Below are 15676 nucleotides of genomic sequence, written 5' to 3' on the forward strand. Positions count from 1 at the left end.
GGGTAGAACATCACATGCTCGCCCTCTAGTGCTTCCTTGGATATAACGTCACATGCTCGCCCTCTAGTGACCTTTGTAGGTATAACATCAAATTCACACCCTCTAATGACCGCTGTGGATATAACATCACATGGTCACCCTCTAGTGGCCTCTGTGGGTATAACGTCACATGCTCGCCCTCTTGTGGCCTCTGTGGGTATGTCATATGCTCGCCCTCTAGGTATAATATCACCTGCTCGCCCTCTGATGGTCTCTTTGGGTATAACATCAAATGCTCGCCCTCTAGGTATAATATCACATGCTCGCCCTCTGGTGGTCTCTGTGGATATAACATGACATGTTCGCTCTGGTGGTCACTGTGGCTATAACATCACATGATCGCTCTCTGGTGGTCTCTGTGGGTAGAACATAACATGCTTGCCCTCTGGTGGTCTATTTGGATATAACATCACATGCTCGCCCTCTGGTGGTCTCTATGGGTATAACGTCACCTGCTCGCCCTCTGGTGGTCTCTCTGGGTATAACATCACCTGCTCGCCCTCTGGTGGTCTCTCTGGGTATAACCACCTGCTCGCCCTCTGGTGGTCTCTCTGGGTATAACATCACCTGCTCGCCCTCTGGTGGTCTCTGTGGGTATAACATCACTTGCTCGCTGTCTCGCTTCACACTGTGCTGCCAACACTGTCATGGATCCCAGCAGTATGTCAGGGATCCCAGGGAGGATATCTTTATCGTCCCTAACACTCACACCAATTTGTCACGAACCAGGGTTGTTTGGTTGCCCCTGGTTCCTTCTGAAGAGGATTTATCTATATCCCACTTCCCATTTGGAACTTGCAGCTCTCTGGCGCCCCCTTACCCTAAGGTCAGACTAGGTACTGCACCTAGGGTAATTAGTCACCAGAAAGGCTGCCTGCTGTGTACTGGCTATTGGGCACGCTGCAGGAAGGGCAATATAACTACTCCCACTCAGGCGGGAACAATAATTATCAACGCTGTTGTCGCTACAAAGATTCCCAATCGAACAAAGTATGCTGCCACCAGCTCCGATTAAAGGGTCCGGAGCCAACCCAAATCAGTAGCGCAATTCACTTCAGAGGACACGGTTCGTTATAGAGCAGAAGAGACGAGCTAGCAATGAAATATTTTACTCCATGAAAAATTAGGCAGTGTTTACAAAGTATAAAAAGGAGACGATCATATGTACATTGCAACTACAAATAAAATTAAATTAGAAGACTACACTCACATTTTGCTTAAAGGGAACCTGTCACCCCCAAAATCGAAGGTGAGCTAAGCCCACCGGCATCAGGGGCTATCTACAGCATTCTGGAATGCATTCTGTAATGCTGTAGATAAGCCCCTGATGTATCCTGAAAGATGAGAAAAAGAGGTTAGATTATACTCACCCAGGGGCGGTCCCGCTGCGGTCCGGGTCCGATGGGTGATCGGACCCGGACCGCAGCGGGACCGTCCCTGGGTGAGTATCATATAATATAACCTCTTTTTCTCATCTTTCAGGATACATTGAGGGCTTATCTACAGCATTACAGAATGCATTCCAGAATGCTGTAGATAGCCCCTGATGCCGGTGGGCTTAGCTAACCTTCGATTTTGGGGGGTGACAGGTTCCCTTTAAGTCATTGCGGGCAAACCATGCTGGTTGAGGATCCAGACATCACACTGCATGACAAAGGGTCTTCATGCATTAAGGTCCCAGGCAAGAATGAAAGCCAGGCTAAGTGCAGGAACCTATACCTCTGAGCTTGTGACATCACTAAAGGGCTGGTTAATGATATGCACTGATCTGATAGTTATTTACGTTTTTCCAAAGTCTCAAAGGCATTCCTGAGTGAGACGGGAGGGACCATGAGTGGCTTTACAGGATTGGTCACCTGCAGTTTAAAGCCACAACCTGCTCACACACTAGGTTCAAGTTACCCAGTGTAGCTGCTCTAGGCTTTGCCTTTGGGTAAAGGAATGCGGGGGGAGAAAGGAGGGGTCGCAGCTGCATTGTGTGTGTGTAGAAAGCCATGTCCTTCTGAAGCCTCGCCCTCTAGTGGCCTCTGTGGGTATAACATCACATGCTCGCCCTCTAGTGGCCTCTGAGGGTATAACATCACATGCTCGCCCTCTAGTGGTCTCTGAGGGTATAATATCACATGCTCGCCCTCTGGTGGTCTCTGGGGGTATAACATCACATGCTCGCCCTCTGGTAGTCTCTGTGGGTGTAACATCACTTGCTCGCCCTCTGGTGGTCTCTGGGTATAATATCACATGCTCACCCTCTGGTGGTCTCTGTGGGTATAACATCACATGCTCACCCTCTAGTGGCCTCTGTAGGTATAACATCACATGCTCGCCCTCTAGTGGCCTCTGTGGGTATAACATCACATGCTCGCCCTCTAGTGGGCTCTGAGGGTATAACATCACATGCTCGCCCTCTGGTGGTCTCTGCGGGTATAACATCACATGCTCGCCCTCTGGTGGTCTCTCTAGGTATAACATCACATGCTCGCCCTCCAGTGGCCTATTTGGGGATAATATCACATGCTCGCCCTCTAGCGGTTCCTATGGGTATAACGTCACATGCTCGCCCTCTAGTGGCCTCTCTGGGTATAACATCACATGCTCGCCCTCTAGCGGTTCCTATGGGTATAACGTCACATGCTCGCCCTCTAGTGGCCTCTCTGGGTATGACATAACCTGCTCACCCTCTGGTGGGCCCTCTGGGTATAACATCACATGCTTGCCCTCTGGTGGCCTCTCTGGGTATAACATCACGTGCTCGCCCTCTGGTGGCCTCTCTGGGTATAACATCACATGCTCGCCCTCTAGTGGCCTCTGTGGGTATATCATCACCTGCTCGCCCTCTGGGTATAACATCACCCGCTCGCCCTCTGGTGGCCTCTCTGGGTATATCATCACCTGCTAATCCTCTAGTGGCCTCTGTGGGTATAACATCACCTGCTCGCCCTCTGGTGGCCTCTCTGGGTATATCATCACCTACTCGCCCTCTGGTGGCCTCTCTGGGTATATCACCTGCTCGCCCTCTGGTGGCCTCTGTGGGTATAACATCACCTGCTAATCCTCTAGTGGCCTCTGTGGGTATAACATCACATGCTCGCCCTCTGGTGGTCTCTCTGGGTATAACATCACCTGCTCGCCCTCTGGTGGCCTCTCTGGGTATAACATCACCTGCTCGCCCTCTGGTGGCCTCTCTGGGTATAACATCACCTGCTCGCCCTCTGGTGGTCTCTCTGGGTATAACATCACCTGCTCGCCCTCTGGTGGCCTCTCTGGGTATAACATCACCTGCTCGCCCTCTGGTGGTCTCTCTGGGTATAACATCACCTGCTCGCCCTCTGGTGGCCTCTCTGGGTATAACATCACCTGCTCGCCCTCTGGTGGTCTCTCTGGGTATAACATCACCTGCTCGCCCTCTGGTGGCCTCTCTCGGTATAACATCACCTGCTCGCCCTCTGGTGGCCTCTCTGGGTATAACATCACCTGCTCGCCCTCTGGTGGTCTCTCTGGGTATAACATCACCTGCTCGCCCTCTGGTGGTCTCTCTGGGTATAACATCACCTGCTCGCCCTCTGGTGGTCTCTCTGGGTATAACATCACATGCTCGCCCTCTGGTGGCCTCTCTGGGTATAACATCACCTGCTCGCCCTCTGGTGGTCTCTCTGGGTATAACATCACCTGCTCGCCCTCTGGTGGCCTCTCTCGGTATAACATCACCTGCTCGCCCTCTGGTGGCCTCTCTGGGTATAACATCACCTGCTCGCCCTCTGGTGGTCTCTCTGGGTATAACATCACCTGCTCGCCCTCTGGTGGCCTCTCTGGGTATAACATCACCTGCTCGCCCTCTGGTGGTCTCTCTGGGTATAACATCACCTGCTCGCCCTCTGGTGGTCTCTCTGGGTATAACATCTGGATATTGCAGGTAGCTCTCTTACTTTTAGGCCGGCGTCACACTGGCGAGTTTTACGGACGTAAGAGCGCAGAAACTACGTCCGTAAAACTCGCAAAATAAACGGCACAATTATTCTCAATGGGGCTGCTCCTATCAGCCGTATATTACGGTTCAGTATTATACGGCTTCCTACGGCCGTACAAAATCGCAGCATGCTGCGTTTGTCACCGTACTGCGCAAAAAAAAATCGCCAATGAAAGTCTATGGGGGCGAGAAAAATACGGATTCCACACGGACCAGCAGTGTGACTTGCGAGAAATACGCAGCGGTGTTAGTGAAAAGTCGGTAATTCAATTGCCGGCTTTTCATTTCTCCTGCACAAACCCGACAGGATATGAGACATGGTTACATACAGTAAACCATCTCATATCCCTTTTTTTTTGCATATTCCACACTACTAATGTTAGTAGTGTGTATGTGCAAAATTTCAGCGCTGTAGCTGCTGAAATAAAGGGTTAAATGGCGGAAAAAATTGGCGTGGGCTCCCGCGCAATTTTCTCCGCCAGAATGGTAAAGCCAGTGACTGAGGGCAGATATTAATAGCCAGGAGAGGGTCCATGGTTATTGCCCCCCCCCCCTGGCTACAAACATCTGCCCCCAGCCACCCCAGAAAAGGCACATCTGGAAGATGCGCCTATTCTGGCACTTGGCCACTCTCTTCCCACTCCCGTGTAGCAGTGGGATATGGGGTAATGAAGGGTTAATGTCACCTTGCTATTGTGAAGTGACATTAAGCCAGATTAATAATGGAGAGGCGTCAATTATGACACCTATCCATTATTAATCCAATTGTTGGAAAGGGTTAAAAAACACACACACACATGATTTAAAAGTATTTTAATGCAATAAACACAGCGGTTGTTGTAATAATTTATTGTTCTCTCAATCCATCCGGAACACCCTCACTTGGAAAAATAATAAACACACAAGATACATACCTTCTGGTGAACCGTCTCGTCCCACGAAGTAATCCATCTGAAGGGGTTAACTAATATTACAGGCAGAGCTGCGATAAACCACTCGCTCGTGCCTGTAATCCCCGGGTGCTGAAAGGAAAGCAGTGATCTATACTTACATTCAGTCGCGGTGATGCGCCCCTGCTGGATGTTCTCATGAACTGCAGCCTGGGAACTTTTTCCCACGCTCCAGGTCATATGAGGACATCCACCAGAGGGCGCATCACTGCGACTGAAGGTAACTATAGGTCATTGACCTACATTTCCTTCAGTCGCGGTGATGCGCCCCCTGGTGGATGTCCTCATATGACCTGGAGCGTGGGAAAAAGTTACCAGGCTGCAGTTCATGAGAACATCCAGCAGGGGCGCATCACCGCGACTCAATGTAAGTACAGATCCAGCTTTCCTTTCAGCACCCGGGGATTACAGGCACGAGCGAGTGGTTTATCGCAGCTCTGCCTGTAATATTAGTTAACCCCTTCAGATGGATTACTTCGTGGGACGAGACGGTTCACCAGAAGGTATGTATCTTGTGTGTTTATTGTTTTGCCAAGCGAGGGTCTGAAAATGGAATGAGAGAGCAATAAATTATTACAACAACCGCTGTGTTTATTTCATTAAAATACTTTTTAATCATGTGTGTGTGTGTTTTTTAACCCTTTCCAACAATTGGATTAATAATGGATAGGTGTCATAATTGACGCCTCTCCATTATTAATCTGGCTTAATGTCACCTTACAATAGCAAGGTGGCATTAACCCTTCATTACCCCATATCCCACCGCTACACGGGAGTGGGAAGAGAGTGGCCAAGTGCCAGAATAGGCGCATCTTCCAGATGTGCCTTTTCTGGGGTGGCTGGGGGCAGATGTTTGTAGCCACGGGGGGGCCAATAACCATGGACCCTCTCCTGGCTATTAATATCTGCCCTCAGTCACTGGCTTTACCACTCTGGCGGAGAAAATTGCGCGGGAGCCCACGCCAATTTTTTCTGCCATTTAACCCTTTATTTCAGCAGCTACAGCGCTGAAATTTTGCACATACACACTACTAACATTAGTAGTGTGGAATATGCAAAAAAAAAGGGGATATGAGATGGTTTACTGTATGTAATCATGTCTCATATCCTGTCGGGTTTGGGAAGGAAAAATGAAAAGCCGGCAATTGAATTACCGGCTGTTCACAGATATCGCGCTGAATGAAATCTAAATACAGAATATATATATATGTGTCTCAATGACATATATATATATATATATATACTGTATATATGTTTTCCCGAACATTTGAGCACATAAATCCATTAGATGTCGGTTTTGCAAGCCTGCGAGAAAATCTCGGCATACGGATGCCATACGGATTACATACGGAGGATGCCATGCGCAAAATACGCTGACACACCCTGACTACGGATCAATATTTTGGGAACATTTCACCGTATTACGGCCGTAAAATACGGACCGTATTGTCTTACGCCGAGTGTGACGCCGGCCTTATACGGAGATTTCGGTGCACGCTGTGCAGCTTTCCTGCAGGTATTGCTGGGATATTTTTCCTGACGTGTGGAGTGTCACGTGTGAGATCCTCCAGCTCCTGGCCTCTTCCCTTAGTAAACATGGCCGCTTACTTCCGCATTCACGACAAACAATCCGCAAATGAATGGACACGTCATAGCCAATCAGCGGGCGACAACTACATTGCATCCGCCTGTGACGTGCTCAGGTCTCAGCCAATAGGATGGCAGGACGTGTTACGGGCAGTGACATCTAGCCAATCAGTGCTTGCGTCGTGGAAACGGATTGTTTCGTTTAGCCAATAGCGAGTGAGCGGGGGCGGGAGGAGTTGCTAGGAGAAGCAGAGCCGTAGTTGCCGGTGAGCTCAGTGTGCGGAGGACGGACCACGATGAGGACTCTGTACGCCCTGACGGTGACCGGCATCCTGCTCCTACTGCCGGGCTGGGGACAAGCGCTGAGGCCGGGGGAATGCGAGGGTGAGCGTGGAGGGGCAACGCTGGTGTGGGGTAATGGGAGATGAGGGGCCACGGTGTCGGGGGGGTAATGTGAGACGAGGGGTCACGGTGTCGGGGGGTAATGTGAGATGAGGGGTCACGGTGTCGGGGGGGGGGGGGGGGTAATGTGAGATGAGGGGTCACGGTGTTGGGGGGGTAATGTGAGATGAGGGGTCACGGTGTCGGGGGGTAATGAGATGAGGGGTCACGGTGTCGGGGGGTAATGTGAGATGAGGGGTCACGGTGTCGGGGGGGGGGGGGGTAATGTGAGATGAGGGGTCACGGTGTTGGGGGGAGGTATTGAGATGAGGGGTCACGGTGTCGGGGGGAGGTATTGTGAGATGAGGGGTCACGGTGTCGGGGGGAGGTATTGAGATGAGGGGTCACGGTGTCGGGGGGAGGTATTGTGAGATGAGGGGTCACGGTGTCGGGGGGAGGTATTGTGAGATGAGGGGTCACGGTGTCGGGGGGAGGTATTGTGAGATGAGGGGTCACGGTGTCGGGGGGGTAATGAGATGAGGGGTCACGGTGTCGGGGGGTAATGAGGGGTCATTGGGGAAAGGTCTCACGGCGTCTGTGTATCACACTCACGTTTAGCCTGTGCCCCCATTGCCGGCCTTGTGATGTGAGTTCCCTTGGTGTTGGGGGGTTCAGGGGAGCCCCATCCTCCTTGCACTCAGCTCATCATTAGGGGTCCGCTGTGTAGACTGGAGACCCCTGAGTGATCGCAGACGTACCCCAGAATGAGGCTTTGTGAGCACCGTACAGTGAGGGGTGGGTGTCGCCCCCGGACTTCTCCCTGGGGGGCCGCCGTGGCCCGTCTTGCGCTGTGCACACTCCTGACCTCCTGCTTGTTGTTCGCAGTCTGTGTATCGTTCCTGAGCCGCTTCTACGAGTCCCTTAAAGAGAATGATGTGACGTTCACCCCGAACGCGGTGGAGAAGGAGCTGCACAAGTCGTGTGACGCCGCCAAAGGGAAGGAGAACAGATTTGTGAGTACTGTGCGACGGTGACGATGTGAGGGGTTCGATGAATCCAAAAGACCCTGAGGACGGGAAAAAAGGGAGCAACGCCGCGATCTAAGCGCAGTACAAACTAGGTGTAAACTGCACACTAAGATCACTGCACTCGCCGAGTCTAAGGGGAAAATGGAGCATTGAAAGGGGTCCGACAGGAATCCGAGGGGACGGTCTGCAGCTCGGCCGCCTGCGCACACGGCCCTCAGACATCCGTGGTAGAATCCCAGTGTGAAGCCGGCGCTCCCGTATGGAGACTCTCATAGATGATCTCTATAAATATCTGCTTTATTAAGGTAATTACAGGACAACGCGTTTCGGTTCCTGCACCCTGGAGTCGTCTTCAGGTCATTAAAAAATAAATAGTAACATTAATAAGAAGACTCCTTGCTATGTAGTGTAAAGGGGCACGGTCGGCCATTGCACTCGGCCTCGCCGCTCCTGCCAGCATCACTGATGTTCCCCAGCGGATCTACCATCTTCTCTGCTCCTTCCGGCTGCAGTGACGCTCGCCGGTGCTGGGGACAGTGCTAGTGATGCTCGCGGTGCTGGGGACGGTGCTAGTGATGCTCGCGGTGCTGGGGACGGTGCTAGTGATGCTCGTGGTGCTGGTGACACTCGCAGTGCTGGGGACGGTGCTAGTGATGCTCGTGGTGCTGGGGACGGTGCTAGTGATGCTCGCGGTGCTGGGGACGGTGCTGGCGACGCTTACGGTGCTGGGGACGGTGCTGGGGACGCTCGCAGTGCTGGGGACGGTGCTAGTGATGCTTGCGGTGCTGGTGACGCTCGCAGTGCTGGGGGCGGTGCTGGGGACGCTCGCAGTGCTGGGGACGGTGCTAGTGATGCTCGTGGTGCTGGTGACGCTCGCAGTGCTGGGGACGGTGCTAGTGATGCTCGCGGTGCTGGTGACGCTCGCAGTGCTGGGGACGGTGCTAGTGATGCTCGCGGTGCTGGTGACGCTCGCAGTGCTGGGGACGGTGCTAGTGATGCTCGCGGTGCTGGTGACGCTCGCAGTGCTGGGGACGGTGCTAGTGATGCTCGCGGTGCTGGTGACGCTCGCAGTGCTGGGGACGGTGCTAGTGATGCTTGTGGTGCTGGTGACGCTCGCAGTGCTGGGGACGGTGCTGGCGATGCTCGCGAGGCTGGGGACGGTGCTGGCGATGCTCGCGAGGCTGGGGACGGTGCTAGTGATGCTCGTGGTGCTGGTGACGCTCGCATTGCTGGGGACGGTGCTGGCGATACTCGCTGTGCTGGTGACGCTGGGGGCGGTGCAGGTGACGATGCTGGGGACGCTCGCAGTGCTGGCGACGCTCGCGGAGCTGGGGACGGTGCTGGCGACGCTCGCGGAGCTGGGGACGGTGCTGGCGACGCTCGCGGAGCTGGGGACTGTGCTGGCGACGCTCGCGGAGCTGGGGACTGTGCTGGCGACGCTCGCGGAGCTGGGGACTGTGCTGGCGACGCTCGCGGAGCTGGGGACTGTGCTGGCGACGCTCGCGGAGCTGGGGACGGTGCTGGCGACGCTCGCGGAGATGTTACCGCTGTGGTATCATCTATTGTCTTACAACGGGCGGAGGGCACGGATGGAGCGGGGTAAATGACGTCCTCCACTTAGATTCTGCAGCACGAGATTCTGTAAATTATCATCTACACGGCCGGACAGGAGAACGTACCATTAAACTGGGAAAATCCTGGAGCAAATCTTAACAGGCTGTGTAGAAACTTCGACCCCCTGATGGAAGACCCCAGAAGTCACGTTTTCACTGGCCACCAAATGGAGAGGACGTGGGCTCCGCAGGCCCGTTGCACTCAACAGTAGTAATGGTCCCTGGCTGGAGCACTGCCGCAGTGAGGGGCCGTCCGGCTCTATTTGGATCCTAAATGGATCCCTATTCACTAAGTGATCAGGTGTCTGAAACCCCACCCTCTTGCTAGAACAAATTAAATTGATGAGTGGGTGGAGTTTTGTTTGGGTGGGCGGGGTTACGTCTGTTGAACACCATGATTTTACCCCCAGTGAGAGCATTCAGGGATTTTAGTGGCTCTCGCCCATCGTTCACAGCAGGGCGCCGGCTCTTTGTGTCGGATCGTTCGTGAATGACCCATCACTAGGGTGATCGCCGCTGAGATGCGCCAACGTCATCAATTGGTGTCTGCCTTTGGTGCATCAAGACCTTCACCAACACTGGCGGGGGGAGCGCCGGACCCCACGTGACTTCATGAAATAGCCACAACAGTACAACACTTAAAGGGAACCTGTCGTCTGACTTATGCTGCAGAAACCATGAGTGACCGCAGCCGGGTATATTCTGCGTCATTTCAGAGAAAACGTAACAACCAAGGTTACAGCAGTGAAAATCAGTGTTTGTGTCTGCTGTATCTGACGGCTAAAGCCCTGCAGCATCGGCCCCCATGGGTGTTTAGAAATGATTCAGACCTCTTAACATTTTAGATGCCAATCGAAACCGTGACATCTAAATGGCTAAAACCTGGAAGGCCCCCTCTATAACCATATGGGACCCTACAATCGCAGGTGGCAATAGTTGTTATTGCAGCCGGAAGTCATGAAATGCCCCCTGCACGTGGTCTGTAGACAGATGATCGACAACCAATGATCAAAGAAAGAAACGGAGCTCCCCCTAGTGGTGGCTGCAGTCAGGATCTTATCATGTATCTCTGTATACAGGGAGCTCCCCCTAGTGGTGGCTGCAGACAGGATCTTATCATGTATCTCTGTATACAGGGAGCTCCCCCTAGTGGTGGCTGCAGACAGGATCTTATCATGCATCTCTGTATACAGGGAGCTCCCCCTAGTGGTGGCTGCAGACAGGATCTTATCATGTATCTCTGTATACAGGGAGCTCCCCCTAGTGGTGGCTGCAGACAGGATCTTATCATGTATCTCTGTATACAGGGAGCTCCCCCTAGTGGTGGCTGCAGACAGGATCTTATCATGTATCTCTGTATGCAAGGAGCTCTCCCTAGTGGTGGCTGCAGTCAGGATCTTATCATGTATCTCTGTATACAGGGAGCTCCCCCTAGTGGTGGCTGCAGACAGGATCTTATCATGTATCTCTGTATACAGGGAGCTCCCCCTAGTGGTGGCTGCAGACAGGATCTTATCATGTATCTCTGTATACAGGGAGCTCCCCCTAGTGGTGGCTGCAGACAGGATCTTATCATGCATCTCTGTATACAGGGAGCTCCCCCTAGTGGTGGCTGCAGACAGGATCTTATCATGTATCTCTGTACACAGGGAGCTCCCCCTAGTGGTGACTGCAGACAGGATCTTATCATGCATCTCTGTATACAGGGAGCTCCCCCTAGTGGTGGCTGCAGACAGGATCTTATCATGTATCTCTGTATACAGGGAGCTCCCCCTAGTGGTGGCTGCAGACAGGATCTTATCATGTATCTCTGTACACAGGGAGCTCCCCCTAGTGGTGACTGCAGACAGGATCTTATCATGTATCTCTGTATACAGGGCGCTCCCCCTAGTGGTGGCTGCAGACAGGATCTTATCATGTATCTCTGTATACAGGGAGCTCCCCCTAGTGGTGGCTGCAGACAGGATCTTATCATGTATCTCTGTATACAGGGAGCTCCCCCTAGTGGTGGCTGCAGACAGGATCTTATCATGTATCTCTGTATACAGGGCGCTCCCCCTAGTGGTGGCTGCAGACAGGATCTTATCATGTATCTCTGTATACAGGGAGCTCCCCCTAGTGGTGACTGCAGACAGGATCTTATCATGTATCTCTGTATACAGGGCGCTCCCCCTAGTGGTGGCTGCAGACAGGATCTTATCATGTATCTCTGTATACAGGGAGCTCCCCCTAGTGGTGGCTGCAGACAGGATCTTATCATGTATCTCTGTATACAGGGAGCTCCCCCTAGTGGTGGCTGCAGACAGGATCTTATCATGTATCTCTGTATACAGGGAGCTCCCCCTAGTGGTGGCTGCAGACAGGATCTTATCATGTATCTCTGTATACAGGGAGCTCCCCCTAGTGGTGGCTGCAGACAGGATCTTATCATATCTCTGTATACAGGGAGCTCCCCCTAGTGGTGGCTGCAGACAGGATCTTATCATGTATCTCTGTATACAGGGAGCTCCCCCTAGTGGTGGCTGCAGACAGGATCTTATCATGTATCTCTGTATACAGGGAGCTCCCCCTAGTGGTGGCTGCAGACAGGATCTTATCATGTATCTCTGTATACAGGGAGCTCCCCCTAGTGGTGACTGCAGACAGGATCTTATCATGTATCTCTGTATACAGGGAGCTCCCCCTAGTGGTGGCTGCAGACAGGATCTTATCATGTATCTCTGTATACAGGGAGCTCCCCCTAGTGGTGACTGCAGACAGGATCTTATCATGTATCTCTGTACACAGGGAGCTCCCCCTAGTGGTGGCTGCAGACAGGATCTTATCATGTACCTCTGTATACAGGGAGCTCCCCCTAGTGGTGGCTGCAGACAGGATCTTATCATGTATCTCTGTATACAGGGAGCTCCCCCTAGTGGTGACTGCAGACAGGATCTTATCATGTATCTCTGTACACAGGGAGCTCCCCCTAGTGGTGGCTGCAGACAGGATCTTATCATGTACCTCTGTATACAGGGAGCTCCCCCTAGTGGTGGCTGCAGACAGGATCTTATCATGTATCTCTGTATACAGGGAGCTCCCCCTAGTGGTGACTGCAGACAGGATCTTATCATGTATCTCTGTACACAGGGAGCTCCCCCTAGTGGTGGCTGCAGACAGGATCTTATCATGTATCTCTGTATACAGGGAGCTCCCCCTAGTGGTGACTGCAGACAGGATCTTATCATGTACCTCTGTATACAGGGAGCTCCCCCTAGTGGTGGCTGCAGACAGGATCTTATCATGTACCTCTGTATACAGGGAGCTCCCCCTAGTGGTGACTGCAGACAGGATCTTATCATGTATCTCTGTATACAGGGAGCTCCCCCTAGTGGTGGCTGCAGACAGGATCTTATCATGTATCTCTGTATACAGGGAGCTCCCCCTAGTGGTGGCTGCAGACAGGATCGTATCATGTATCTCTGTATACAGGGAGCTCCCCCTAGTGGTGGCTGCAGATAGGATCTTATCATGTATCTCTGTATACAGGGAGCTCCCCCTAGTGGTGGCTGCAGACAGGATCTTATCATGTATCTCTGTATACAGGGAGCTCCCCCTAGTGGTGACTGCAGACAGGATCTTATCATGTATCTCTGTATACAGGGAGCTCCCCCTAGTGGTGACTGCAGACAGGATCTTATCATGTATCTCTGTATACAGGGAGCTCCCCCTAGTGGTGGCTGCAGACAGAATCTTATCATGTATCTCTGTATACAGGGAGCTCCCCCTAGTGGTGGCTGCAGACAGGATCTTATCATGTATCTCTGTATACAGGGGGCTCTCCCTAGTGGTGACTGCAGACAGGATCTTATCATGTATCTCTGTATACAGGGAGCTCCCCCTAGTGGTGACTGCAGACAGGATCTTATCATGTATCTCTGTATACAGGGAGCTCCCCCTAGTGGTGGCTGCAGACAGGATCTTATCATGTATCTCTGTATACAGGGAGCTCCCCCTAGTGGTGACTGCAGACAGGATATTATCATGTATCTCTTTATACCGGGAGCTCCCCCTAGTGGTGGCTGCAGACAGGATCTTATCATGTATCTCTGTATACAGGGAGTTCCCCCTAGTGGTGGCTGCAGATAGAACCTTATCATGTATCTCTGTATACAGGGAGCTCCCCCTAGTGGTGGCTGCAGACAGGATCTTATCATGTATCTCTGTATACAGGGAGCTCCCCCTAGTGGTGACTGCAGACAGGATCTTATCATGTATCTCTGTATACAGGGAGCTCCCCCTAGTGGTGGCTACAGGCAGGATCTTGTGTATCTCTGTATACAGGGAGCTCCCCCTAGTGGTGGCTGCAGACAGGATCTTATCATGTATCTGTCACAATGCTATAAATTGTACTTGCATATACGCTCAGAACGCGTGGTCAGACCTGTTTATAATCGAATCGTGGCCTGTTGCATATATCCGTGTCCATATATCTAAGCTCTAACCTTCATCCTCTGCTTTTTCTTAGTGCTACTACATTGGAGCAACCAGTGACGCAGCCACAAAGATCACTAACGAGGTGTCTAAGCCGCTCAGTCACCACATCCCCGTTGAGAAAATCTGTGAGAAGCTGAAGAAGAAGGACAGTCAGATCTGCGAGCTGAAATACGGTGAGTGCAGTGGGGGCCGGGGACTTGGGGGGCCGCTGGACCCCGGGGTGACCTTTCTTTCCTCTCTTCAGACAAGCAGATTGATCTGAGCACGGTGGATCTGAAGAAGCTGAGGGTGAAGGAACTGAAGAAGATCCTGGATGACTGGGGGGAGACGTGTAAGGGCTGCGCAGAGAAGTCCGACTACATCCGCAAGATCAACGAGCAGATGCCAAAATATGCGCCCAATGCAGCAAATGCACGGACGGACCTCTGAGCCCGCTGGACTCGTACACTGACCCCGGGCACAGACTGGACATGAATACTAGCTTCATTTACTTTTATAAAAAATAGAATTTTGTTTTTTCTGTCTGGAGGAAGCGATCGGCTGTAGATGACTCCTTCTCTACGCTGCCGCCGGTCACAATGGCGGTTTATGGAACACGTCGACTTCTGCCAGTGGCATTTTTTCTAGAACCTAAGATTCCACTCTGTTTCCTGCTGATCGGGTCCCGGCCCGGGGCTTCTGGAGCGCGGTGGTGGCGCCACACTCCACCTGCTTCTCTGCACAGACGTGTTTGTCAGCCGGCCGAAGCTTTCAGTTACCGGCTGTCACCAGTATTGCACAATAAGGCAGCAGCCCGAGGGGCAATAACTGGTGCAGGCGTTTCGGGGGGATTCATCCGCACTCGTCTCCGTATTACTGACACGTGCAGAGCCATATTCCTATGAGAGTGGATGTAGGAAGACGTTCCCAGCACGGCGGAGCAGCGGTATCAGCCGGATCGTGGTGACATCTCAGCTCTGCTACATCCGCTCATGCAGTGTGGTGTGGGCACAGCAGAGCGGACCCTGGCACCGAGTGCAGTTCTGATAATGAGCAAATCCTGAACTTTACCGATCGTCTGCAGCAGTCATGATTCAATCTTCTGTACTCCTCTCACATCCAGAGCTGCACTCATGATTCTGCCTGACAACGCAGAAGTCAGACAGGTGTTTACAGTAATATGTCGGCAGATCAGCAGCAGAACTGTGACTGCAGCTCTGGATGTAACCAATGGAAGCGTTTTGCAACTTACTCCGTACCTGCGAGGATTTCACTGCAGTGATGTGGACGTCGCGCTCTGCGTTCTTCTGCCGCCTGGTTTTCTACCAGGGATCGGATTTGCAGTTGCGCCTATTTATTGTAACCACGATTTATCTTCTGTTTCTGTGTGGAGTTTGCTGACATTAAATTTCCCCGCTCTGTCCACTCCATTATATCGGCCAGTCTTCTGTTATCCATCCAGACCGGATTATTTATTTTCAGCTCTGTCAACCACAAGTGTCAGAGAAAGACACAAATCCTGTAAAACCGCCACATGGTGTGAAACCAGTCTGCTCCATCGTAAAAAGGAGCGGCTACTCCAGTATTAATCGCAGCAGCGACCACGTCTGTATCATGTCCTCCACTATTATAGTATAACCCACACCTGGGCAAAGTGAG

At 52.3% G+C, this 15676-nt stretch overlaps 1 protein-coding gene across 1 annotated transcript; it reads left to right on the plus strand.

The window, feature by feature from the left end:
- Nucleotides 1-6729: 6729 nt before the first annotated feature.
- MANF (mesencephalic astrocyte derived neurotrophic factor) lies at nt 6730-15447 on the plus strand. Its single transcript, XM_077277056.1, has 4 exons — nt 6730-6924; nt 7807-7934; nt 14070-14211; nt 14283-15447. Exons 1-4 carry the CDS (start codon nt 6837-6839, stop codon nt 14465-14467), a joined length of 543 nt encoding a protein of 180 aa, XP_077133171.1. The 5' UTR covers nt 6730-6836; the 3' UTR covers nt 14468-15447.
- Nucleotides 15448-15676: the final 229 nt, after the last annotated feature.

Source organism: Ranitomeya variabilis, chromosome 8 (assembly GCF_051348905.1).
Source record: "Ranitomeya variabilis isolate aRanVar5 chromosome 8, aRanVar5.hap1, whole genome shotgun sequence".
In the NCBI taxonomy this organism is placed as follows: domain Eukaryota; kingdom Metazoa; phylum Chordata; class Amphibia; order Anura; family Dendrobatidae; genus Ranitomeya; species Ranitomeya variabilis.